This window comes from Convolutriloba macropyga, chromosome 8 (genome assembly GCF_964194025.1).
Source record: "Convolutriloba macropyga chromosome 8, txConMacr16.3, whole genome shotgun sequence".
In the NCBI taxonomy this organism is placed as follows: Eukaryota; Metazoa; Xenacoelomorpha; order Acoela; family Convolutidae; genus Convolutriloba; species Convolutriloba macropyga.
Genome location: NC_134475.1, coordinates 54777992 through 54805406, shown reverse-complemented (window position 1 = coordinate 54805406; position 27415 = coordinate 54777992). Strand labels below are relative to the sequence as shown.

Below are 27415 nucleotides of genomic sequence, written 5' to 3'. Positions count from 1 at the left end.
CTTTCTTGGTGCCAATTATATGGTATCAATAAGCTTAGTTTGTTGTTTCTCTGCCAATTATGCTATTTCTTTTGTTTTGAAGTGTTCTCCCTATCATTAGGATGGTTAGTTAGTGATGGTTGGTGGCGTTAGCGGGATGGTTAGTGGTGCCAGTTCTTACCAATTAGCTTGGTACCTTTTGTTCTAATTAGCTATATGGTATGTCTGTTGTATGCCTTTGATGGTGCAACTCTGCAGATGGTGCAACTCTGCAGATGGTGCAACTCTGCAGATTTTAATTATTGACATAAACGAAGTATTGACGTAGTTGAAATGTTTATTTCATCTACTAATGATCTTAGTAAGACCTGTCTTGTTTAATCACCATTGTGTTAGGTGAAAATGTTGATTGGTATGTTTTTGTTACTAATTGCGTCTGCATAGAGACTGTTTGTCTCTAACGTTCGTTGTTTAAGATATCTTTGTTCATAATTGATGGTGTCAATTTGGTATTTTCTTCCCTGTAATTGGTTTTAGTTTTAGTTTGGGTTTCTAAAGATAACGTCCGTTTCTTTACTAATGATGTCTGTGACATTTTAGTTGTTGGCGTTTGTTAGAATAATAATGTCCGTATTTTCACTAATGAGATATATAACGTCCGTTTTCTCACTAATGAGATATATAACGTCCGTTTTCTCACTAATGAGATGTACTAACGAGGTATATGACGTCCGTATTTTAAATGACGTGTTAGTTAATGACGTATGTGTGGAGTTTTTGCAAATTGGTTTGCAAAAAGGAATAAAACGTTCCTATTATCGAAGATATCTTAGCCGAAACGTTAAAATGTATTATGGATTGTTATGTGATTAATATATCTGGATGTGTTCGAATGTAATGAAATAGAAATGTGTATTTGTGTTTTAGATCAAGTCTCCGATGATTATGTAATGATGGAGATGACATGGCGGAGTGGTGGAAATTCTGTATTCCCGTTATTATTTCGTATGGAAGAAGTTATTCATTATAGCTGAAAGTTGTTATTTGCTGAAAGTTTGTTATTTGCTTATTCGGCTTTATTCGTTTATTCGTCTATCTGACACGTTGTTGAAGTTGTTCCGCATGTTTATTCTTGTTATGTTGTACTTATTATTTTGTAACTTCCGCTTTTTCGTTTATACCATGTTACGTTGTTAATCAATTGTTCATTATTTAATTAGTTCTGTTTCCTTATTTTCATCGGTTTCCTATGTGGTTAGTCATCTTTGTTGCCCTATTATTCCGTAAATGGATTATTCTGAATTGTTAACAGCTTCGAAATATCTATTCCATTTCGAGAGTGTTTACGTTATTATAACACTCTTGTTCTTTGATCTTTGGTTCTTTTGTTATTGTGTTGTGTTTCTTTGTTTACTGTAAATATCAACTATTTCATAATGTCTATTCCAGTTTTGTATATTTTGTTACTTGCTTTCTTGTTTACATGAGAATTTACCCTTGTTAATCTTCAGTTTGAGGTTTCGTGGGCTACTATCAATACCAATTTGTTTTTGTATATTCTTTATGGATATTTTCTTTTGTTGTTTGTTTATTTGTTTATTTGATTATTGTTTATTGTTTCATCAATAGAGATCTTCGGTGGAGATGTGTGTTGGTGTACCCCATGGAGATGTGTGTTGTTGTCAGTTAATAAAGACTCTTCAGTTTTGAGTACAGATATTCAGATATTCAGTTGGTAAACGTTGACTGTTACATCTTTATTTGTGTATTTTCCCTGTTGTCTTTCATATATATATTTTATCCCTGTTACTAAAAGGTGTTAACGGTGTTAACGGTGATGATGTAGCATTTGTTAAAATCATTTGTTAGAATCAGTATTTGTTCAAATCATATGGGTTTTACATCAGTTTAGATGATAAGGTTACAATTAGTTAGCTTGTATAATTTTCATGGGTTAGAGGTTAGGTGAATTTGAGCACCTTTTAGTATATTTTTGTATTATTTTTTATCTGTATTATTTATTCGATTTCAATTTATGTGTACATTTGTTATATCTGTTTTAATTGGGTTGGGGGGTTGGGATTCTTGACACACAGGGTCGGGTTAGGGGGAATTTGTGTGTCTTGTATAAATACTGAGCATGTTAAACGTAATATGTAGATGTTAGACACAAAGAGTAGGAATACTGAACACTTAATACTGAACACGCAAAGGAATATACGTGTGAAATGAATGAAACGAATAATTTATAGTTATTTCTGTCTGAGTAGTGTATGATTATTACGTTACGGGATAGTCATGACAGCTATTAGTAGTGCCCATTAGTTGCACTAGTTGGGAAGTATTAAGCTATTAAATAGGAAAGAACTTGCTAGTTGTTAAATTTTACACTGGTTTTCGAGTATGAGATTTATTTGATAGTAAGGAATGGTGTTTTGCCTGTGTAGATATTACTTTTGAATATTATTATTATTATTATTATTATTATTATTATTATTATTATTATTATTATTATTATTATTATTATTATTATTATTATTATTATTATTATTATTATTATTATTATTATTATTTCTATTGACAAGATGGGGGAATTGTTATTTTCCTTTTTCGAAGATTATAACTATGAGATTGTATTATTTCATCGGGCGGTGTATACCGTTTTGATGTTGTTTGGGTATTGGGTTGTTTTAGCGTTGGGATTTCTTCCGTTAATAAGTAGTTTTGTAATTCTAATTTAATATGTTTTTCTTTCGGAAAGTATGGTACAATATGATTTCTATGTATTGTAATGTGTTTATTAGTATTGTCCTTCAGTATGTATGTTGTTTCTGTGGGTTTATCAACAATTAAATATGGTCCTGTTTTTAGAGGTAGTATTTTCTTTGATACTCCGTCAATCTGTTGTTGATTTGTGATCAAGACGAATGTGTTTTTATCAAGTGGTTTCGCTGTTCTGAACCTTGAATTTAATTCATCAGTTAACCTTTTTCTGTTTCGTAATATTTTTGTTAGGGTTTGATATGTGTCATTATAATGTTTTTCTTTGTCAAGAAACAATTTTGCGAACGTTCCGTTTTGTAGTTTTGCTATTTTTGGGTGACTGAATTGTTTATCTAAGTGAGTATGTGCGGGTTGTGTTTTGCATGCGCTTGTTCTTGTTGGGTTACAGTTTCCCATCTCGTCTGTAGTTGTTCCAAGTTTAATCTTTGTTGGTTTTCTTGGTTTTTGGTTGAAAACAACTTCATAAGGTGACATGCCTAATCTTGTCTGGTATTGCGTATTATATGCATACGGAAAGAATTTTGCTTTTCTAGACCAGTTTTGGTACTTTTCGTTGAGTAATGTTCTGATAAATTGTCCAATTATTCTATTAGTTCCTTCCACTAATCCGTTTGTCCAGGGTGCATATGTTGTGCTTGGTTTAAATTTGATTTCAAAGTAATTACAAAGGTGTGTTAATTCTGTATTTATATATTCCGATCCGTTATCGGAACGAATTTCTTCGGGTAGTCCGAATTTCATAAACCAATGTTCAAATAATGCTGTAACTGCATAGTGTGCATTGTTCTGAGGCGCACACATTATTGTTACGTAATGTGAGAATGCGTCTACTATCACAAAGATAAAATTATTTCCTTCAGATGTAGGATGTATTGGACCTTTTGTATCTATCATAATCATTTCATTAAAGTATGTTTTTGTAGGTGCTAATTGTTCTTGCTTACTTTTTGTTTTTGTGTTAGCGAAAACTTTGTTTGTTTGACATTGTATGCAGTCTGCGATCAGTATCTTGATCCAAGTTGTTAAGTTTGGGAAGTAATATTTTTCCATTATGTTTCTTTTTGTTTTTTCAAGTCCCGTGTGACCAACTGTATCTACGCAATGGTTTTCGTAAAAAACACATAATAGTAATGTTAGTGGTAAACAGATTCTTTGTATTGTTTGTTTTTTTATTCGAATAATCATTTTCATTATGTTAGTTTTTTCGTCAATTGTAATTTATTTAAACTTTCTGTAATACGCGAATAGTCCTTTATTTCCGCGTATGTCCATTGTTACTGAATGTGGTTTATTGTTATTTTTTTTCCACATTTTGACTTTATGAAGTACTGGATCTATTATTTGTGTTTCTTTAATCAACTCTTCTGTTACTTTTGTTTTTTCATCATAGAAAATATCTGTTATTTTTGCATGGTCGAAATTTTGTTCTTGTTTTACATTGTTGATTAATCTAAGATAGTCATCGTCATGATGAGTTATGTATGGTCCTTTTTGGTTTTTCTCTATGATTAAGTCATCTTTTTCAACAATTGGTGATTGCCAGTTTTTTGTTTTTGGTTTATATTTCGGTACTAAATTTGTTTTGGTTTCGGTATTATATTTTTCATATGATATCGGATGGTATTCGTTTTTATCAATGTTAATTTCAAAGTAGTTGTTGTGTATATTGGCTAGAACTGGATAATGTGTTGTGTCTTTGTTATCGTTGTTTGTATTGTTGCAAATGCTGTATTTGCATTCTAGGTTATTTGCAAATGGTGTTTTTGCAAAGAAGAATTTTATGTTTTCAGGTATTTCCACTGTAATATCACGTGTTTTTGTAAAATGTTCTTCATCTATTGTTCTACTGAGTAGATCTGGTAAAGCTAGGTTTTTTCCTTCAGTCCATATAATATGTAAGTTAGGAAATTTCATTAGTATCAATTGAAATCTGTAAACTCTATGGTTTGGTTTATTCTTTTGTATAAAAAGGTAAATGATTGGCTTATGATCTGTAAATAAAATAATTGGGTGATTTGAACCTGTTAATAAGAATTCGTATTCTGTGAGTGCGAAAATAATCGCTGAACATTCTCTAATTAGTGTAGATAGTCTCATTTCAATCGGTGTGAAAAGTCTAGAATTTGCTGATATTAATCGCATTTTCTTTTCAGTTGGATGTTGTTGCAGTAATGCTGCTCCAATGCCTGTGTTGGACGCATCTGTTATAATGTAAAATGGTTTTGTTGTATCTGGTATTGTTAATTCTAGGTTATTTGTTATTGTTTTTTTCATTTGTTCAAATATTTTTTGATGTTCTTTAGTCCATTTGAAATCATTTTCTTTGTGTAATAGATTGTATAATGGTTGTAATATTGGTTGCATTCCATAGACGTATTTGGCTAAGAAATTTATTGTTCCGAGGTATCGTTGTAAAGCTTTCATACTTGTTGGAGGTTCCAGTTTTTGGAATCCATCAATTCGTGATGTAAGTGGTTTTACTTTTTTGTCTTCGATAATGTGACCTAAGAATTTTACTTTCTTTAACATGAAGTATGTTTTATCGGGTGCTGCTTTGAGATTTTCTTTAAGCAGTACTTTATGATATTCGATTAGTGTTTCAAACATTTGGTCATAAGAATTTGTTTGTATAAAGATATCGTCTACGTAAGTGATAACTGTTCCTTTTCTGATCAAAGTGTAAAGGAAATGTGTTAGTATTGATGCAAATGCTGCTGGTCCGATTGATATTCCGTAGAATAATCTTTTAAAACAATATTGTTCGTTTCCAATTGTGAAATGTGTATATCTCATCGATTCTTCGTCTAATGGTATTTGGTTATATGCACTATTAAGATCTGCTGTTGTGAATATTGTTCCGTTTATTCTTGTTAAAGCTACATCAACTGGTTCAATTGGCCAGTTGCACTTTGATTCATCTATCATGCTGTTCAAATATCTTGCGTCTAGTACAATCTTTAAAGATTCTCCTTTTCGTAGTATTATTACCGGGTTTGTGAATGTATTTCCTGTTGATAGTTGTTCTTTATTTACAGGTGCAATTATGTCATATTTTTTGAGAACATCTAATAGTTTTTGTATTCGTTCTCGAAGATGTATAGGTACTTTACTTATTCTTTGTTTTTTGAATATTGCATCTTTTTTTATTGGTAAGTTCAATTTTACTTTTGTTTTTCCTACGTCAAATTTTGTTGTTGCGTAGACTTGTCTATAGTCTAATATGATTTTTACTACTTTTTCAAATTCTTCTTGTGTTAAGTGTGAATGTTGAAAATCAAACATTTTTATGAATTCTTTTTCTTGTTCTGAATATTTGTTAATGTTAAATTTGCATTTGAAGTTTGGTTTTCTTTCAAATGTTGCGACTTGTTCAATAGTTTCGTTTTCTTGTATGTTTAATATTTCATCGATATCGTTTTCATTTTCGTATGTCAGATGGTATAGTGCTTGGAATAAGTCGATAGAGTTTGTTTGGTATAGTTCGTTATCTTGTTTTTTGAAGCTAATATTTCTGTTCATGAAACCAATGAGTCCTGTATTTATTGTTATTCGGTGTCTATTTTTGTTGATCAATAGTATGTCCATAAAGTATTCTTCGTCTGAGGAAAAATCCTTTATGTCTGTAAATGATACGTTATGATATTTGTTTATTGGTTCGAAATAGAATTTCGATTTCTGTATTGTTTTATCATTTGAGTGTTTCATTTGTTTAAATATTGGTATTGGAAATGTTATGCTTTTCTGTTGATTTGGTTCTATATAGATTGTTTCTCTATTAATGATTGTGTATAATCGAGAGTAGTAAGGATAACCTTTAGTACTATTCATGTAGAATATAATATCGTTGTCTAAATTTGTATTTGTATTTAATGTTAGTTTGTTGGTATTAACATTTATCGTCTCGATATATTCTTTGAAGAATGGTGTACCCAGTATATTATGATTGCATTGTGTTACATAGAAGTGAATGCAAAAATTGTTTTGTGGTTTGTTTCTATTGTTAGAAATTCTGTCTGGTGTTAAATTCAGTGTTACTGTTCCGAATGTGTCTATTTTTGTATTATTTGCAGCTGTTAGTGTTTTGCTTGCTTTGTCCAAGATCATTTCTGGTTTATTGTATTTGATTTCATTCCATGTATCTTCATTTAGTAGGTTTAATGTTGCTCCTGAATCCAATAGAAAATCTATTTCTAACATAGGTTTTTGTTTTGTAAAGTCCTGTTCAAATTTCTGATATTGATACATTGGTAATATCCATGTTGGGTTGCTTTCTAATGTATTTATTACAGTATTGCATGTATCTTCATTGGCATTGTAAAATTTATCTAGTATTTCTTGATCTTCGTCTGAGGACTCTGATGTGTACTCATATTCGTCGATTCCTGGTGGATCGTTATTTGATTTTTCTTGTCCTACGCTATTTATTCTGTTTTTGCTATTGTTGTTTCCATCATTTCTCCGTTCTTTTGAATAATGTCTGTTATTTTGTTCTCGTTGGGATGAGTATCCTCTATTATCTCTGCTATTGTTATTTGAATGATTTCTATTGTTACTATTAGAACGTTGTCTATAGTTATCGTTTCTATTTGAATCTCTACTGTTGTATCTTTGTCGATTATTATTATTATTGTTTTTGTTACTATTATAAGGTGATTGCTGTCTTGAATTATTTCTGTCATTGTATCTTGAATTTGATCTGTTATTATTATTATTATTATTGTATTTGTTATAGCTGTTGCTTCTATGATAACTGTTGCTTCTGTTTCTATTGTAGTTATTCCTGTTATAACTAGTACTTCTGTTATTATAATTATTTGATCTTTGATATCCTTGATTGTTTCTACTATCTCTGGAATTTCTATTATGGTAGTTATTTCTTGAATGTGATCTGTATGGTGTCCGACTTCTGGAGTTGTTATATATTGGTGATGTCGGTGGTAGTTGTCTGCCATTGACATTATTTGAGTCAATTCTTCTATTTGGTAAGTTTTGATTGTTTCTCATGTGACTGTAAAATGATCTTTCTTTCGGTCTTGTAACACTACCTCGACGTGGTCTCTTGAAACATCTTCCCTTTGTGTGTCCATGTGAGCTACAATAGCTACAAAACAGTGCAAACTTTGGTCTTCCTTTAAAATTCTTTTTGTCATATGTATTGTTAATTCCGTTTAGAACATTGCATATTGTTCCTTCGAATTGTTCTAAGTCGTTTTGATTAAGTTCATTTATATTATTACAGGCTATATTCATTTGTTTTAGATCTTCATTAATATTTGTTGTACTCTGGTTTACTTCATATAATCTTTTGTGATTATTAGTTATTGTTCTTGTTAGATCCATTTGGTCTATTTTCTCTACTAATGTTTTGAATGGCATTTCTGGTTCTCGTGGAGTTTGTTTGTGGTTTGCATGTTTCTTTAATGCTGCGTTTTTTAATTCGTTGTCTAAACATCTTATGAACGTTTGGTTCATAACACTATTTCTGTAATCTTCTGTGTATAGAGAATAAGCAGTTTTGACAAGAGTTTCTATTCTTAATGCTAATGATCTTAGTGATTCGTTTGTATGTTTTTGTAATTGTTGTAATATGATTTTTGCTTGTTGTTTTGATTTTTCCGAATCAAACATATCTGAAAATTCTTTGCAAAATGTTTCCCAATCTAATTTTGTTTCACTTGGAAGTGTCGAATACCATTTTTGTGCAGGTCCCTGTAAAGTATGTAGTATTAACGCTGCTCTTTTTACTTTCCATTGGTGATGTCCTGGTTTATTTACCGGTTCAATGCCACTGCTGAATATCATAGCAGCGGCAATGCTATTTAAATATTCTTCAACAGTATATGCTGGGTCTGTTCCATCGAATGGTCTTATTGTTGTTGGTACTGAACCACTGCTAATGTTTTGTTCAATTTGAGGGTCTTCGTTTATGCTCATTGATGTTAATTGTTTATAAAATGGTAAAGGTGGTTCTACTACTGTTGTTTCCCTTTCTTCTGTTGCGATTGAATTTGTTCTTCTATTTTGATTTCCTTGTTGTTGATTACTATGTCTATCAGTATTTTGTATGTTTTCATTTGTTGTATGTTCATGGTTTCTGTTATGAAAAGGATTTTCTTGATTTCTGTTATGTAATGGATGTTCGTATTCCGTTCTATAGTTATTTTGTCCTTGTAGATTGTCAAGAGTTCTATCCAATTTATTGATTACCATTTCTAGTGCTTCTTCTTGTCTTTTTTCCATATTTCGGCTCATTCGATGATATTTTTCTTCTAGGTTATTTATTAATTTATTAGTATGTTTTGTTACTGTTTGTGTAATTTCGTTTTTTAAGTCTTCATAATTATATTGTTGTTGTTCCCAATTTTGTTCTTGGTTTCTATATTTGTTATCTACCGAGTTGATGTACATTCTGTTGCTGTTAATTTCGTCCTTGTTTTGGTATTTTCGTCTGTTTTGGTTTACCGATGGTGGAAATTGATTGTCAGATCTAATTTCTCTTTCATCTGAATCAGAATTGTCTACATCTTCTATTGTATTATTGTTGTTTCCGAATAAATTTGATGTTAATAGTTTATCTGGTTTTATTGTTGATTTTTGTTTTACTTGTGAATTGTTGTTCAGTTGTGTATCTTTTGGTGTTGACGTTGATGTTGAACTTTTTGTTATATTAAATGATGATGATCCTGATTGTCCTTGATCCAGTATTTTCACGTAATTTTCTATTCCTTCAATGAAATTAATACTGTCTGAACTGATCTGTAAAGTACTTTCAAAATTTTCTGAATAATATTTTCTATCCCAAATATTTTTGAGTTCATCACAGAGATATCCTATTTCGTCAGGATATGTCTCTCCGAACTGTATTCGTTTTTCGTTTATATGTTCAAAATTGTCTAACCAAAAGAGGAAAGTAAATTCAGATACTATTTTTATGATATCCATTGATGCTGTTTTTATTTCTGGTTTTAGTTCTATTATTTTTGTCAGCCAATTATTATAGTTTTTGATGTCAAATCTTAATCTGTCATTCACAGACTGTACCTGTTGACGACTTTCATTGAGATATCCACTTGTGTTTCTTATTATGTTGTATGTTGTGGATGTTATTGCTGTTAGTTTTGTTCTATCCTGTGATTCTTCATGTCTTTTTAAAAATATTTTTAGCATTTCCGATAATGTTGTTTCATTTTGGAAATTAAAATATGTTCTTCTGTTGTTATTTTCATTTGTTAATACAAATGTATAGTTTCTGTTGTATCTATCACTATTCAGTAGTATTACTGGTAGATAGTGTGTCAAATGGTTGCGGTTGATTTTTATTTGTTGTATATGATCTGTCTCTTTGAAGAGGTTTCTCTTCAAATTTAGGATTATTCTGTAAATTAATTCTGTATTTTCTTGTGGACAATCATTTGCGATAACAAAAGGTGTTAATTCGTTATTATGGTTTGATTGTGTATCAAATTTGGAAGCCATTTGTTATTCTTTGAATTTTAATCCGTTCTGTTTTTCTAACAATAGTTTTTGTTATATCCCTCAGAAATTATAATTGTTTACCCAATTTAGTTCAGCACTGGTCGCACCAGATAAGACGACCAGCACCAGATAAGACGTGTTCTAGAGCTTACCTTTGTTAGGGTACTTCCTGAACTGTCTTATGGTTGTCTCAAGAATACTAGTTAATCTTAAGGCTTACCTGACTAACTAAAGTTCTATTCCTCTAGTCTGTTACTCTTCTATCTGAGCTTCAGTAGACGGTGCATGGGCCCCAATGCTACGGTCTAACGTTTATCTCAATACAAAACAAGAGCGGAGTAGAGAGAGAGAAATATACTCTATTATTAAATCAGGATGGTGACTGGTACTGACTGAATTACTTTCTCTTCTGCTGAGAGAGGGTAGATGGGTAAACACATAAAGGGAAAGGAGGATAAAATAATATATCATTTTTATCCAATCAGGAAAGAGTATTTCAGTCTTTTTCTGAATAAAGTCTTTCAAATATTAAATATTCCTTTTTGGAAGTCATGCCTGACTCCAAGAATTGGACATGTGATCGTTGTTTTTTTTCAAACAGCCATGTGGGTACAACAAATTTGCACACTAGAAAAAGCACTTCGGGTCTTTTCTGTTATAACGATGGTTACTTCTGAGTAAATCTTGAAGAGTAAATTTTGAGTAACTCCTGAAGAGTAAATCCTAGAAGGAAAGACTCCCAAAAGTTTTTTCTGGTGTGCAAATTTGTTGTATGCACAGGGCTATTTGAAAAAAAACCAATGATCTTATGTCCAATCCCCTCCAAATAAGGTATAATTACCATGATTGAGGGGTGAGGTGGGCTGTACTTTATATGACTACTAAGCGGGGAAGGGGGGTGATAATGGGAAAGACCCAGCACTTCTATACTGACACATTTTCAGGATATATTCTTTTTTTTCAGTGTGAATGAATTTAATATCAGATTGGTATTTATTAAAATCTCCGAAAGTAGTGCACGAAACATTGCTGGTCTGTGCATTGATAGTTAGGAGTATTTAGTAACCGTTAATTTTGAGAAACTTGAGAAACAAATTGTTGCAATTGTGTCAAAGCCTATGTCATTTAAAAGTAAACAGAATTATCCATCGAAATGCGGTGCAATTTAACATCATTGCATATCATTTTTGTTACACGGCACATCTACTCTTGTTTTGAAATAATGTACAAAAAATTAGATTGTAAATATTTTTTTAACTTAAACCAGCTGGTTATAAAAATATATTTTTCTTGTTCAAAAATATATTATTTATCCGGGAAAGCGGGGAATGATCTCAAGAATGGAACTTAGTGGAAAATATTCCGTGTAAATCCTGTCGTGATTGTGTTTCAGGTTTTCGTTTTCCTTCTACGCGCATACTGGCATCAATGTGCAGGGCAGAGCCATTTGCAAGGTAGAGGGAGGTCCAGAGTACACTGTGGATCTGTCCGGAGCTGCCAGTGTCATTAGTTACAAGATGGACACTGAACCCATCAATTTCGGGCATCAGGTTAGAACTAAAAACATTTAACTGTAAAACGATAGATGTGAGATTAATTTCTGAAGGTGCCGTTTATTTGCGTCGTACCTGATAAACAAAGAGCAATTTTGACAAAACTGATAAATTATGGGATCATTTTTTCTGTTTCGGAACTGTTGTTACTGTTTTTACTGAGCGCAGTTTTGAAAAATATAATACATCAACGACGTTTTAATCCTTTTTTTTTGTAGATTTTTCGGTTTTTAGATTTTTATTGTCTTTTTTCCATTTCAGCCGTTTAACCAAGTGTGCACAGCAACGTTGCGCCTGGAGAACATTGGCTCTGTGGGATTCGACTTCCGGTGTCTGGACTCTGAGCTGGTTGTGAATCCAGACGATGATCTTAAACCAGGACAGCCGTTGCTGGTTCCAGCTTCTGTAAGTGAAAGTTGTTATCATTTTTTAAATATTCAGTTGGTAAATTCAGTTTTTGTATTCATGTTGATATATAAATTCTGAGACTGTGAAAATGGGGTCTATGAAATATTATGTATCTTCCCGTGGAACGTGAGGTTTTTTGGTAGTCTGTTGTTATTGATATGAATACTTTGAGTGATGGATATTACAATTGATAAAATTGCATTTACTTCACAGTATTTTTTATTCAGATAATCAATCGGTGTCTTTCGATGAAAATCGCAAATTTTTCTTTTGTTGGTGGTTGTGGTAAAAATGCTGCTCATATTTCTTTTGATAAAAATTAACTCAATTGGAACAAATTTAGGCGACCAAATTGTTTCAGGGTTTTCTGGAAGCCAGTGATGCAGTTGAGCTCCAAGTTAAGCTCATCCCTGGATCTCCGGAGCCATTCAACAAGCTTCTTCAGATCCAGGTTGCCCATTTTGAACCGCATCCGATCCAGATAACCGGAGAAGGTGTTTTTCCGAGACTGGTGCTTGACCTTCCGAGGTACGTTAGTTCTCAGATTTTGCTGAAAACTTGTCAGAATGATTGCTGCTAGAGCTGCTGATTCTGCTGCCCATCGATATTGCAACAATTAAGTTAATGCTTCCCAATCCTCCCCGTCCCTCCATGTGCACCCCTACTTTTTAAATAGTGTTGCGCTAAATAACATCCTAATTCGTGACTGCGAATCATGTACGGGAAGGGGGAACAAATTAGATCCGATTGGCCTTCAATTTCAACTCTATAAATAAAATGATTTTGATCAGAGCTTGATTTTAGGCAATTCAGAGAAGAAGAGAAGAGTGCGTATGATGAGGCCAGAAGAGTATTGAAAGAGAGGCACAATGCTGATTCTGGTGTGAACCAACATGCAATGTCATTCCTTGCCATTGGGTCGCAGGAGAATGCAGCTGATGTAATATCCTTTGGAACTGTTTCCTTTTCCTACTTATAGATTTTGACCCACCATAAATGATTTTTTTGCACCTTCAGACTTTCAATTTTTTTATAGACAGTCGTACTCCTCATTAGTCTCTACAAACAAAACAAACAAACAAACAGTATCAGTGGAAAAGCACGAATCATTTTGTTCACATACGGTAATGAAAACAAAAAATGTTCTTTTCTTTGGTTGTGATTATTGTACAACTTCTTGTTGGAAAAATGTAAAAAAATGATTCATTGATAGTAGTTTCGAGCCCCCTCCGGGTCCATTTGCGCCCATAAAAAATTTCTAAGCTACACCCCCTCTAAATTAAATTTTCGGACTTTTCGTCGGGAGCAATTCATCCGGCGTTAGTCCATTTATGTTTTTGTAAGATGTGTTGGCACATTTTGATATTTTTTGCAATCCTTTGGAACTCATTTTTTGTGGTGATTTTAGTCACACGGCAGCAGTAAAGGAGCCTAAAATGAATACTTTAAATTACCATGAACCAAAAAGAAATGTTTGTTGTTTAATAGCCGCCGTCAGCCTCTCAATGGCTATTCTTTATGCGCTCTCCATTTTTTACATTGCAAAGAATTTGAATTGTATCGGGGCGTTATCTTTTTACAATTCAAAGAATTTGAATTGTTTTGTGGCGAAGATCTGTTCACACATTTTCGTGATTTTTGAAGTCAACCTGAAGTGATGATTTTAGTCACGCCGAAACAGGAAGGGAAGCAAAAAGGGAGTGATTTTGCTGCGTGAAAATTCGTTTTTTGTTAATATACGGCATTTTGAGATTAATTTTTTTTCTGTTTTTTTTTTCGATTTATTATCGGATTGTTTCTAAACGGTTTTTTCAATCCATCCATACTCCAATTTATGTCGGGTTTTTTTGTTTAATGAAATTGTTTTGAATTATTGTGAAATCTCTTTACTTTTTGATAACGTTTTTAGTTTAACATAAGTCACAACTGTCAGGTTTGACTCCTTTCATACATCACTCACTGTTTCAACGCAATGGTTTTTTGTTATGGATAATTTTGTTCTGCTGAATACCCTTCTTTTTACAAGTTGGACTAAGTATAATTTTAGAGTCTAACCGAAACTGCTAACCAAATTGGAAACTTTTTTGACCCTTAGAAACAATTTCTCTCTCAAGTTTTATCTCTTCTTTTTTGTTCCGTTGCAATCCCGATTTGCGTCGAGCGGTTGAACGGCGGCTTTTTCCTAAGATTTGCCGGCTATTTCTTCGTTTAGTTGCTCTCGAAAGACCGTTTTGCGCTTTTCTTCTAAAATAATCTCTGACTTCTCAAGTCACTTTTTCACACATTTTTCTTGATTTTGAGTGATTTCAATAGTTTTCAATTCGGAATAAAGTATGTTGTCCTATCAAAACCGATTGTTAGAGACTCGATGACAATTGCTAGCACTCAACAGCTGAATTTTTGTGTCAATTGTAGAATAATTTTTTTGACCCTTATAATTTAACTCTGAATAGAAGTGATCACCCGAAACATGGTTACAAATCCCTGTTACTGGAAATACATCAGTATATGAAATTTGATTTGAAAATAATTACAGAATTTGAAATCAGATCTTCGATTTTCTATAAACTTATTTTTTCTATGTGTTAGAGTGGCCTCAACAGTTTATTTTGGGGCTACTGTCCGCAATCTGCTGGGGATGATATTGAAGATAGGTTCTCTCACATTATAGATAGCTCCACACGAAGTTCATACCCCTTTTATTCCATATTTATAGTTGATGGGTAAGCCCAACTAAGGAGTCAGGCTGTATATTGGGAAAACCCAAGTTTATGTTCTAATGGAAGTTTGTTCGATATCAATCTCATTCCATTAAGTATGCAGACTTATGATTTTGCCTTTAACTTGGGAATTATAGCCAATATATTCGGTGAGGCGCGTTTTGGAGGCCCTTCTCTGCAGACTTCAAGAAAATTTTCAAAATGAGAAAAACGCTGTCTATTTTGTTAAAAATTTGATTTTGCCTTTTTAGACTTACGAGCCTGGAGACCTTGAAACCCAGATTGAAATGGAAGCCCTTCTTCTGAAACAGTTCTACGCGAAGCGACCTCACCTTCTTTCTAATAACTCTCCACGAAACGAAGCGCCAGTTGAACCCTCAAGTGTTCGAACATCCTCTAAGTCCTCGTCGGCAAAAAATAATGAGCTACGATTGCCCGACTATCTTCTTGATTTTGGTCACGTGATACTTGGTGACGTCAGAACTCATGTTTTGTGCGCTACGAATGTTGGATACTTCCCGCTGTCCTTTACAATAGATGATACAAAGCTTAGAGGAACAGGTATCAATCGAATTATATTATAAAATGGCTTTTTTCTGGTTTTCTCGAAACTTTGAACCATAAACTGAAAGTTATATCTATTCTATAAAAAAAGATAGTGCTCCAAATAGATATATTGAGTGCCGCCGCTTTTGATCAGCAGATAAACAACTTAAAAAACTTGAACATTGTTATTCGAAACCTTCTTTTTTGCTTTCTGCCGCGGATGATCTTGCGTAATGAAAAATTTCAACCTTCAGTCCTTCAAATATTTCGGTTCTTTTTAGTCTTAAGTGCAACTCAAATGTTTCTTTCTTTCTAGGCTTCAACACGGAGATTGAGAAGGTAAAGAACCTGCCTGGGTTCCCAGACTACGACAGTGTTCACAGTGTGATCGGCTTCGACCCAAGAGGAGCAGGACTGGACATTGGCCCAGTGGAGGCATACGCCACTATACAGGTATGTTTTAGATTATTTGGGATGACCCTTCATAGCAACTGAATATAGCAACCAGGCAAAAAAGTGATGTCTCAAGATTGATTATTGGAAAATGAGATGAATATAATTGCTAATAATTGACAAAAGTGGCCATGAGAATTATTAGTGGGGTAAAAAGTTTTGAAAAAGGTAGTCTGAAATCCTGTGGAGATCTGCCGAATAAAGATCTGTGTCGCAGCTACAACGACAACTTTAATAACAGCAACTGCGAGTGTTTTAAGTTTTTATGATCAGAAGGGGAAGTTAAGGGAAACATGATTAGCCGTGATTTAATCTAGACAGAGGTTCTTGCCTCGAAGTGATAGAAAATAGTAAGGTTGTCATTTTTCTGTCTATAATTTTGTGTACCTAATTGTTCACAACTCAGGATCTTTGCTTAGCGATTATAACCGCCCATCAATTGAATTTGCATTCGTGCTAGCTTTTGTTACGCTATTCTTGGGCAATTTGTTTTTTTAAAAGTTATAATAGGCTACCTGTTATTTCTTTTGTTATCAGTTCTACTATTACCGCTTTTTTCGTGATGCTGTTGGTGAAAATTACAAGTAGTGAGGTTTTCAATAAGTTTCCCTGTAAAAATTTTGATCCCAAGTCACTTGATTACTCTCTAAATGACTCTTATCACTCAAACTTAAGGTCATCGTTGTGCACTTTAAGTGTGAAGCATTCGTGATGATGTCTGCTGAAGATATTGTTTATGGTCATTTTTGAAACACCCAAATAAAATATTGGAATGTCAAATGAGACTGTACTTTAACTGTACTTGACTGTACTTGAACTCTTTTCTTATTAATTTACCTCGAATCAATGGATGCGACAATCGCCTTTGACGAATTTCTTGATTTTTATCACAGGAACCAACGAATTCCCTTCAATGAAAATGCGTCATAAACAGCAATTGATGCAGCCAATGTAGTTAACAAAAAAATTGAAAAATCTTGAGATCAAAAAGGAAACCGATTTAGAAAAATTCAAAAAATGGTGAGATGAGTTTGCAAGTGCTTACAAAAAAGCAACAAAAAAGATTTTTTAAGGAAAAAATTCCAAGAGTTTAACAGAAACTCACGGAAAACATGTAAACTCATCAATCAATATAAATTGCAAATTAGGTCAACAAAGCACAATTCCATTCTTGAACGCCACGAAAGAAAGCTTCTCCGGTCTAACTGACATTGATAACGCGCGCATTTTTAAGAATTTTTTATCAATATTTGTGAAAATCTTAGTAAACATTTAACCAGGAGGCTTCAAACCGGTGTCAAACGTATAATATCCAAATCTTTTTGCTGCAAAAATTAAATATAATCTTTTCAACGCCATTAATGGGATAGGAGATTTGCAATTAATGAGTCAGTATTTTGAAAATTTGAAAAGACAGCGAAAAAGGACCCGAGAAATTGAAAACTGTCCAAAAATTTAAAAAAAAATTGTGAAAACTCGTAGATTAAACGCCAAAAAACAATTATTTAATTGATAAATAGCAATGAAGGTTATATTCGAATTCACTTGAAAGAGACTGCGACCTCTTTTTTTGCTGAGACTACGCTAAAAGGTGCCAGAGTGAAATTGGCAAATCTCAAAAAACTATTAGTTTTTATTTAAAATTTTTTTAAACACATGCTTAATAACAACCATAGGTTTTAATTTAGATGTATTAAAAAGAACTTTCTACTGCAATTTTCGGTAATGTGAATAAGTCAAAAGTCTATACAAATAACAGCGAAAACAGGCAGAATTCAAGATTTCACGAGCAGTGTAGAAACCAAAGACAATAAGCTTTTTGCCGAAATTATCTTGTATGTTGCATTTTCACGTACATTTGATCTTCAGTAGTGTAGGTGGGATTTGATATCATTCAATCTGTATTGAATATAAAAAAGAAAAGGGCTTTTTTTAAAAAATGACAGCTTATTAGAATTCGAATAACTTTTAATTGATCAACTGCGCAATTTTCTAATTGTCTAATTCCACAATTAGTCCAAAATTTGTCTTGCTATTGCTGCTGGTTCATTAAAACATAAAGTATTCCAAATGTTACCAAAATAGCTAATTTGACAAAAAAGCCAATAAATCAGAAGTAATTGATGAATTTTGGTTACTTATCGAGTTACATTATCGAGAAATTATTAGTTATCGATGAAAACATTTGATAGTTCCTCTAGGAGCTCCTTAGACAGTCGATTAGAAGTTTTATTTTTTAGACTCAGTCATTAGACAACGAAAAGGACATCAAGTGCTAGCAGAACTTAAGAAATCAGTAAAAATTTTCAGCATTTCGATCAGAATCAAAATTCATTGTTTATTCACATGGCCTTCTTATTCACATTATCGGTCAAGTTGTACAAATTGGGCTAACTAAGCCTTTTGTCCAACGTTTTCCTAATGAACAAAATGCTAAATTTTTAAAAATTTAGCCAGAATTTCAGCCAGAACTTATGTTTCGATTAATTCAATTACTCCTTTTTTAAATCTTCATACGTAAAACCTACGAGACTATGTTAGCTTTTTTTATCATGGTTTGAGCAAAATTCTTCAAAATATCAGAAAAAAAACGAAAAATGTGAACAAAACAACGGAAGTGATGCTAGTGCTCACAAGACTTCGAACCTCAGTAACTCCTCGGAAAAAGGGAATTTAAAAAAAATCTCTTTAGTTTGATATTCTACGCTTGAGAAGCTTCCTAATGATACAACTTACAACTTTGTACGATGAATATGTGAATAGATCGGCCAAAATTGACTGAACAAAAAACCAGCTGAGCATGTAGTTCCTCCGCTACTAAAGTGGGTCGGAAAAATATTATGTTCCCTGCTTTCCTCGAGAACAGTTATCTATATGCTTACAAATACTACATTGGCCTCTGCTGGATTTGATCCACCAACCTTTGCATTAATAATCCGATGAATTAGCTATTTGTACAAATCAAATTGACAATCAAATGTATCCCTATGTTTATTCAGCTATGCTGTTATAGCTTATCAGTTTGTTAAAAAAGACTGTACCGAGAATTGTAATACGGAATTGCCCAAAAGTCAAGAGTTGATGTAAAATATTGTTACCTATAAAATAACAGTGCAAAAATAAAAATTTATAATCTTAATAACTGACTGTTTGCGATAAAAAAATTACCCTTCACTATCAATGAACAAAAATACAATTGTAATCAAACAATGAAATTCTCATTAGTTTTTTTGCCGAAGCCAACAAGACGCAAAAAATACGATTAGAAGAAACAGAAACTGTTCATCGACCGTCCTTGCTAAACTTGACTCGATGTTTTTTTAAAACTGTCAAAAAATGAACTATTTTTTAAGAGCTTCCTTAGAACTTGAATCTGCCTTAAAAATAATTTCATGAAACTAAAATCTTGAAAATCAAAAATGTTTGAAATTGCAATGAAAACTTTAAGAACTTCTAAAACACATCAATGGGATACAAAAAACACTCTGTTGTCATCTGTTTTTTAGGCAATTCTACTCAGTCAATCAAATCACTTTCTTTTCAAAAAACCCAAAGAAAATGAAAAAGGTGCCGAATATGTGAAAAACAGCTTAAATCGGCCCACAAAGGATGTAGTCTAAAAACTACTTAGATCATTCAATCATTTTTCAGCACGAACAAAGAACTTCTTTGGCTCGTCAAAGAATTTGTTAATCTTGGCATTTTTTAAATCTATTTATCTTTCGCTTTCAGTTCGAAGTGCCACATGAATAAAAGTAGTTCCTGTTGAAAAAGACCGATGGAAAACCAATATTCCTCTTCGAGTCGTAAAAATACACTAAGACCAATAATAGCCTCGCTATTGCTTCGCGGCTATTAAAAACTTGAACCGACTAAAATTAGACGAACAGTTCTCTAACGGCAGTTGGGTCAATTTAATTCGGCTATTGTGTTAGAGTGATAATCGTTTTTCAAATCTATAGGCTTATTTGAACATAATTGCAACAAGTAGACTCGCTAATGTGCGATGGCACATAATGTTCCGACCGTGCTGATCCATAATCTTGTCTTTATGTTGTACCAATTGAAGCAGAGATATATTGCCATGAAATAATTCGTTCATATTATATTATTTGAACTTCATAAAAAGGACAAACGTCTATTCAAAGAAAGGTTCATAGAAATGATATCAAATTTCTTTATTTCACTGAAATGAACACTCAATAAAAACAAAACCCCAGACGTAAAATCAACTCAACGCAATTTCTCAAGAAGAAAAAATTCAAGTGAACTACTTTTACCAAAACAAAAAAACTAAAAATTAGATCCAAAATCAACATCTATCCCTTTTTGAAACTGAATCTAAAAAATGTATCAAGTTAGTAACTATAAAAAACAACTGGTCTCTCGATTTTGACTGCATTTAAAATTTTCGATTGAGGTGAGTGCAGAATAAAAAAACCTCTGAACTCAAATTTAAATTTAAATTGAGATAGTCAACTACTGTTTTAATAGCGGGGCAACTCACAATTGCATTTAGTCATGTTCGCGCTCGAGACTATTCTAGACGATTCTACCAAATTAGTTAGTTGCCGATTCATATGAACACATGCTAAAATATAAAACAGGAAAAAATCCTGATTGGGATTTTGATTTTTGTGCCTAAATTTGAAAAACCAATTTAACCATCACAGTTCATTCAACATTTAAAACCACTCAAAGAAATCATGAGGGTTTTAGTACGAAACAGTTTTATCAGACTTCTTTCTTATTAGAATTTCAAAGAGACTTCTGAGTAAGGATACTTTGTGATAATGCATTATCCGAAAAAAGGACAAAAATTTAAAACACTTTTTGGTCAACAATTCAGTAGTTGCTCACACACCAATTTCGACATCAGAACATATTAAGACAAATAGCACCATTAAGGCTGAGAAAATTGGTTTGCTAGGCTCAGTGGTACATTTTTATAGATTTGAAACATACATTCGCTTGACTTTTGATAAATTCTTGAGAACAAGACGGAAGTGTATAAAACGAGGGTCAAAACCAGTGAGCTCAATTTTATTTCTTTTACAAAATTGAATATGAAAACAATTGGAACAACAGACAGTATGTGAAATAACGAGTTCAGAATTTACAAAAATTAACCTCTGCACTCATTTTTGAATCCAAATCCAGAATGCAAATTCCAATAGAAGTCACCTAAGCTGAACAATCGTTAGATAATTGAGGTACGCAGCGATTGCTTTTGAAATTTTAAAGGCTTGTTTGATAATTTAGATCTCTAATCACATAAAAGCACATTTGCAAAACTAAATAAAAACCCAAAACAAGTCTTCATAAGAATCCCATTTTTTGTGTTTAAAACGGAAAACAGAAAAAATCACAGAAAAATGCAGAAATTAAGGTTTTTAGAGCGGACAAACAATTGAATTTGAAGCATTAGAACTTCTTGTAAAAGAGAATTTTTACAAGTCGACTAGTAATGTTGAGGGGAACTTCTGTTTTTGCATAATTGTCAATTTTTAACAAATTTTAAAAGAAAAATCAATAAGGTTCCCTTACTTGTCAGATGACCCTAAAAGCAATCAGACAAATTGATAACTCCATTTATAAACAACCAAATTTAACCAATTAACCAAATGATTGCAAAACCAAATATAGACAGGACTGAAAAACTCCATTTTATTAAGAAATTAATTAGCTTACTAGATTATCTGTCAATAGTAAAAAAATGGTTTCAGATATATCTCATCATTGTCTAAAGATTGAAGGGAATGAAAACAAAAAACGGTCAAAAAACAAAATTCACATTTTTGAAAACATTTAGTGTCCAGTCATAGAAACCATTAGCTATGAAGTGAGCCCATTGATAAGTATCTTTTTTTCAATGCTGAAATCAATGACACCTTTGAGTGCTTATACTGTGACAAGACTACAGAAAAAAAACATCCATTGACAAAACTCAAAAAGTTGCTGAAATTATACCAAATCAAAAATTTTCAAAGTTCATTGCGAAAACTATAAACTGACATTATTTAGGTTTTTTGGTTAGAGTTCGTTAGAACAGCGATGAGATTTCTGTGTTCAACCTCAGTAACAACATAAAGAACAAAAAATGAAAATTTTAGTTTCAAAGTAAACAAAATCACTAATTGCCGCAGACCAATCCATACAACCGCCTATACTCACCATTGAAACAGACAAAAGGTAGCTTCATTTTTGTTCAAGGGTTACCAAAATCCGAGAATGTTGAAAATGGTATCGTAATAGGTAAAAATTTAACATTTTTTTAAATCCGAAAAACTGAACAAAACTAGTGTGAATTAGTTGCTTGTCTCTTCTGTCTGGCTTGGGCCTCTCTGATCTGGCCCCCATTACTTACGTTCTGTCTTCGGTCTTGGTCCAACTGTCCGTGGTCAAAGTCTGCCCTGTCCATACCTGTTTTGGGTCGAGGGCCCCATTCTTGGTACCAAAGTTGGGAGATTCAGTGAGAGCTCCCTGTTTTCTAATGAGTTTTGAGGAAAAGGATAAAAGTGTGCTTGTAGTCGTAGGGCCCCTGTAGGCGTTATATATACCTGTAGGCTGGGGAGGGAGGGGTTAGGCTAGGCAAGCAACGTTTTAGAATCAAATTACTTCAAAATTATATTATCGTCAACGTCACCAAATTCATTGCAACAAAAATACCGTCTGTTTAATGATATTCACACTAGATACGTTATAACTTGTCTGCTAGTTTTTATAATTAAACTGGTAACCTCGTTGTTTATTGAGCTTGTTGCCTATTTTGCTTATGAAACTTGCAACTCTGCTGTTGGTATGCAATAAATTCGACAGGGATGGGATTCGAACCCACGCACGGAGACCGTATTGGATTAGCAGTCCAACGCCTTAACCACTCGGCCACCCTGTCTGGGCAAAGCCACGATTATTTTTTTTACAAATTTTACTGCTCATAACGTTTTGTTTAAGGGAGATTTGTATACTGTTCAATTGTCATTCAGACAGATGTCTTTCCCGTTCATTTGACATCAGGATCATTAATAGTCTCGCTGTCTTTACAGGTTAAGGACGGTCCAAGTGTTCGGCTCCTGCTCAGAGCGCATGTGACCCAGCCCAGCCTCGAACTCTCTCATGATTTGGTGGACTTCGGCGAGGTTGTGTGCGGACAGTGCAAAATAGTGTCAGTGCAGTTGTATAACCACACCCAAGTGAAGAGTGATTGGTTCTTTGTTCCCCCAGCACCCGCTGCCAGTAGCAAAAACGAAAAGGTTGCTCGAAAGTTAAATTCTATCTTCTCAAAGGACCAAATTATAATTTTTTTGACCTCCAAGAACTGCTTGGCACAGCCAAATTTAATGTGAGTATTCGTAGAAATGTCACCGCGAGGCGCGCTCATTCTTCGGGCTGTAAAAGCAATGATGATTTCAGCACGAATTGAAAACAATAGCAAAGCTAAGTGACGAAAAGTAAATGGCGAAGAAAAATGCATTGAATTAACCGAATACAAAATTTATACCCTGACAAAAGATTAAGCAGTCAAAACATTTGATCAGCGAGCGAATGAAAAAAGGTGCCATAAAGAATGAAGCTTTTGGCGAGCCTGAAGGCTGAAGTTTTGTAGTATCCGGTTCCTGTGATGTCACTACATTGGTAATTGTCAAACAAATAAAACAAGGCGGCTCGGTAATGTGCAATGGCACATAAGGTTCCGACCCCGCCCATCCACAATTTTGGCATAATTGTCTACCAAATGAGGAACAGATAGAAAAACCCAAAATATATTTTTTGCGAATCCCAAAAAAGCCCAAGTCTTTTTCAAAAAATTCTGTATGAACGATAAGATAACCTCCAAAACAAATAACTCAGTGGAGTAAAAATTGATGCATTAGATTGCTGTAATATGTCAATATTAAGAAAGCGAGTCAAAACGAACAGCAAAATCAAACAACAACAACAACAACAACAAACATTTATTACATCAAAAAATTTATGTCCCTCTTAAAAACTAAATTTAATAACAAAGTCAACATACCGTCAGATAAACCTGAAACTAAACAAAAATAACTTATAAATCACCAGAAAACATATGCGACCAGTCCATAAAAAGGTTTGGTAACAATTATACAAAAAAGAACAAAAACAGTAAAGTAAAAAAAATTAACTTATTTTTTTGAAACAATCTATATATTAATTCAACGTCGACAGAGAGCCACTGAACACCATGTTTAAGAGCCTATCTTCACATGTTTTAACGGCCCTTAAACATGGTTTTCTGAGAAAGCGACTGACAACAGTCGGGTTTGAACCTGGGTCTAGGGGTTGAGAAGCGGAAGCGCAATGAGTTGAGCTAAGGAGCAGGTGAGGCGCGTATTTTATCGGGACTTTAGTCAGTTAACGTCGCATGCGTTTCTCCTTTTTTCCATTTCGCTCCTTTTTGCACACATTTTTTGCTCCATGTCTTTCCTCCTGTGACTATATATCTATTTCTATATATTAAACGTAATTGGAAAACCTGTAGCACCGTGTTTAAGCTCTTAATCTTCAAATGTTTTAAGGCCTCTTAAAGATGCAGCAAAGCGTCTTGTTTACATTTTGATAAAGGTCAATGGCCGAAAAGCTGCTGTTGCCATAATAGTCAATGACCAGAAAGCTATCTATGCCATAAAGGTCAATGACTGAATAGGCGTGGATGCAAAAATAGGTCATTGACCGAAAAGCTGCCAATGACCGAAAAGCTGCGTGTGCCAGAAGGGTCAACGACCAAATAACTTCGGATGCAAAAATAGGTCATTGACCGAAAAACTGCCAATGACCGAAAAGCTGCGTGTGCCAAAAGGGTCAACGACCAAATAACTTCGGATGCAAAAGTAGGTCAATGACTGAAAAACTGCTAATACAAACTGAATCCATTTATTACACAAAAATAGTCCTTGAATGATATGTGCTGATGCATCACTGGTGTTGACAAAATGAAGATTCTCTAAGTAAAGGTCAATTACTGAAATGAAATCGAAGATAGAAAATTGTCCGTATAAGATGATTTTAGTTAGCTAGGTAGTAAGGCCGCAGTGACAAGCTTTTGTGTAACGTTTTAAATTTCTCCGTAACATAGATTGATGCGATTGTTCGAAGCGGAACTTATTACGGAAAATGTTTGCGTGACGGATTTGGTTTTTTAAATCATATATTGCTTCACTTTTGTCAATTTTGTTTAATGCTTGTATGAGACTGAACTCAAACAAAGTTGAAAAAAGTGAAGCAAAAGATCATTTAAAAAATTCCAATCAGTCGCACGAACATCTTGCGTATTAACTTCTGATGAGAAGAATTGCATCAATCTATGTTATCGAGATGTTTAAAACGTTACACGAAAAGTTGTCACTGCGGCATTAAAATAACCTTATATGGACAATTTTCTATCTTCGATTTCATTTCGGTAATTAAACTTTACTTGAAGAAAACCTGAAGAAAACTTGAAAAAAGAAAAGAAGAGACAAGACAGAGCGAAAGAGGAGAAAAGAGAGGCACAAAGGGAGCAAAAAAGACGAAAGAGAAAAGGAAAGAAACAAAATAGAAAAGAAACAAAGATATACAGAAGGAAAAAAAGAGAGAAACGAAAGAGGAAAAGAAAACGAAAGGCAGAAGAAAAAGAACAGTAAAGAAACAAAAGAAAGAGAAAAAGACAGAAAAGAAAGAAACGAAAGAGAGAAGTTCTTCCGAGAGTCAAAAGCAAAACCCGAACAAATGCTTCGCAGCCTAACTTGATTTGCACGAATAAAACTGGCAACAAGTGATTAGGTTAACTAAACTTCAGTTGTTTAAACTTCTTATGAGACTGAGATCTAACAACTGAAGTTTAATTAACCAAAATTTTGTTGTCAGTTTTATTAGAGCAAATGAAGTTAGAATGCGAAGAATTTGTTCGAGTTTTGGTCTTGACTCTAGGAAGATCTTTGCTCTTTTTTTTTCTCGTTCTTTACTGTCTTATTTCTTTCTTTTGTTTATTTACTGTTCTTTTTCTTCTGCCTTTCTTTTTCTCTTTTCTATCGCCTGCTTTCTTTCTTTCTGTATTTCTTTGTTTCTTTTTTACTCTCCGTTTCTCTCTTTCTTCTTTTTTGCTCCCTTTCGTTTCTTTTCTCTTCTTTCTTTTGTCTTTTTTTCTTTTTTGCTTTTCTCTCTTTCTTTTACGTCTCTTTTCTTTTTTGGTTTCTCCGTTTCTTTTTAATAGCCGCACAGCGATAGCTGGGGCTATTATTGGCCTTCTCTTGGTTTTTTATTTTGTCGTCGCGATTGTTGTTGCGACCATATGACGTCACAACCACTTCAAATTTGCGTTTTGTTCATTCGTTCATGCAGTTTTATTTGAAGTGCGTGCGTGACGTCATTTTGCGCTCTTAGTGGAGCTTTTTTTTGTTCATTCGCCTGATTAAAATTTTGGTCACACTTGACTTACCTCACTCTCAAATATGACTTCCTCACTTTGAAATTGGCTTTTTAATTTAATTCAAAGAGATAAGGTGAAATGGGTGTGTGTCACTCTAAATGAAGGTTATTTGAGAGCAGCTAATACAGGCAGCAAAAACTTGTTCAGATTTTTAATGAAAATATAACATATCAGCCTTCAATGAAAAGACGTTTTTTTTGGTCTGTTTTTTTTCCTGATTTTTTGAGACTGCAGAGCTACGAAGCTATTGTGGCTATTTTCTGGTAATCTGCCAGTTATTTTTCTCTTTCGGTGGTATTATGTGTTTTCACTCTTTCATTTCTGTTGTTCGCCCCTTCCCCCTCTCTCTCACTCTGTCTTTTTTTCTTTTCTCTATTGTTTTTCTTTTCTGCTTTGTGGTTCTGTCTTTCTCTTCTTTCTTTTGTCTTTTTCTTTTCTCTATTTTTTCTTTTTTTTGTTGTTCTTTTTCGCCATTATCTTTTATTTTTCAGTTGTTTTTCTGCCTTCATTTCTTCTTCTTTTTTGCACCCTTTCGTCTCTTCTTTCTCTCTTTTCTTTTTCTCTTTTCTCTTCCTTGGTTGTGCTTTTCTCTTTCTGTTTGGCTTTTGTTTTTTTCCGCTTTCATTGGTCCTTTTTCGTTTTTTCTTTCATTTCTCCGTTTTCTCATCTCTCTCTCTCAATCTCCTGTTTTTTTACATCTTTTGGTTTTTCTTTTCGGTCTTTCGTTTTTGCTTTTCTCTTCGCTTTCTTTTCTTTTTTTCTCTTTTTTTTCTGTTCTTCTTTTCTGCCTGTTCTTTGTTTCTTAACTCTTTCGTTTTTCTTTTCGCTTTCTTTTCTCTGTTCTCTTCCTCTTCTATTCGTTTTCTTCTGCCTTCCTTTTGTCTCTTCCTTATTTCTCTCTCTCTCTCCCTCTTCTTTTTTGCTTCTCTTTCTAGTCGGTCTTACTTTTGGTTTCTCGGTTTCTTTTTTCTCTTTAATTGGTCCTTTTTGTGTTTTCTCTTTCATTTTTTTTTACTGTCTCTCTCTCTCTCTCCCGTCTTTTTTGCCTCTCCTTTTCTTTCTATTCT

At 33.4% G+C, this 27415-nt stretch overlaps 2 protein-coding genes and 1 non-coding gene across 8 annotated transcripts in view; 1 reads left to right on the top strand and 2 right to left on the bottom strand.

Annotated features, from left to right (window-relative positions):
* The window catches only part of LOC142344835 (unconventional myosin-Va-like), a 380102-nt gene that overhangs the window by 190290 nt on the left and 162397 nt on the right, over positions 1 to 27415 (bottom strand). The gene's annotated exons all lie outside the window — the stretch shown is intronic.
* LOC142345113 (hydrocephalus-inducing protein homolog) overlaps positions 1 to 27415 on the top strand; it is a 236409-nt gene that overhangs the window by 59608 nt on the left and 149386 nt on the right. Inside the window, exons 31-37 of the mRNA XM_075397198.1 lie at positions 11633 to 11789; positions 12054 to 12197; positions 12562 to 12728; positions 13005 to 13140; positions 15172 to 15481; positions 15783 to 15919; positions 22966 to 23172. Coding sequence (XP_075253313.1) covers positions 11633 to 11789; positions 12054 to 12197; positions 12562 to 12728; positions 13005 to 13140; positions 15172 to 15481; positions 15783 to 15919; positions 22966 to 23172 — 1258 coding nt within the window. The remainder of the gene's footprint in view (positions 1 to 11632; positions 11790 to 12053; positions 12198 to 12561; positions 12729 to 13004; positions 13141 to 15171; positions 15482 to 15782; positions 15920 to 22965; positions 23173 to 27415) is intronic.
* On the bottom strand, positions 22733 to 22814 carry Trnas-gcu (transfer RNA serine (anticodon GCU)). The gene has a single exon. It is a non-coding gene; the product is annotated as a tRNA-Ser (tRNA).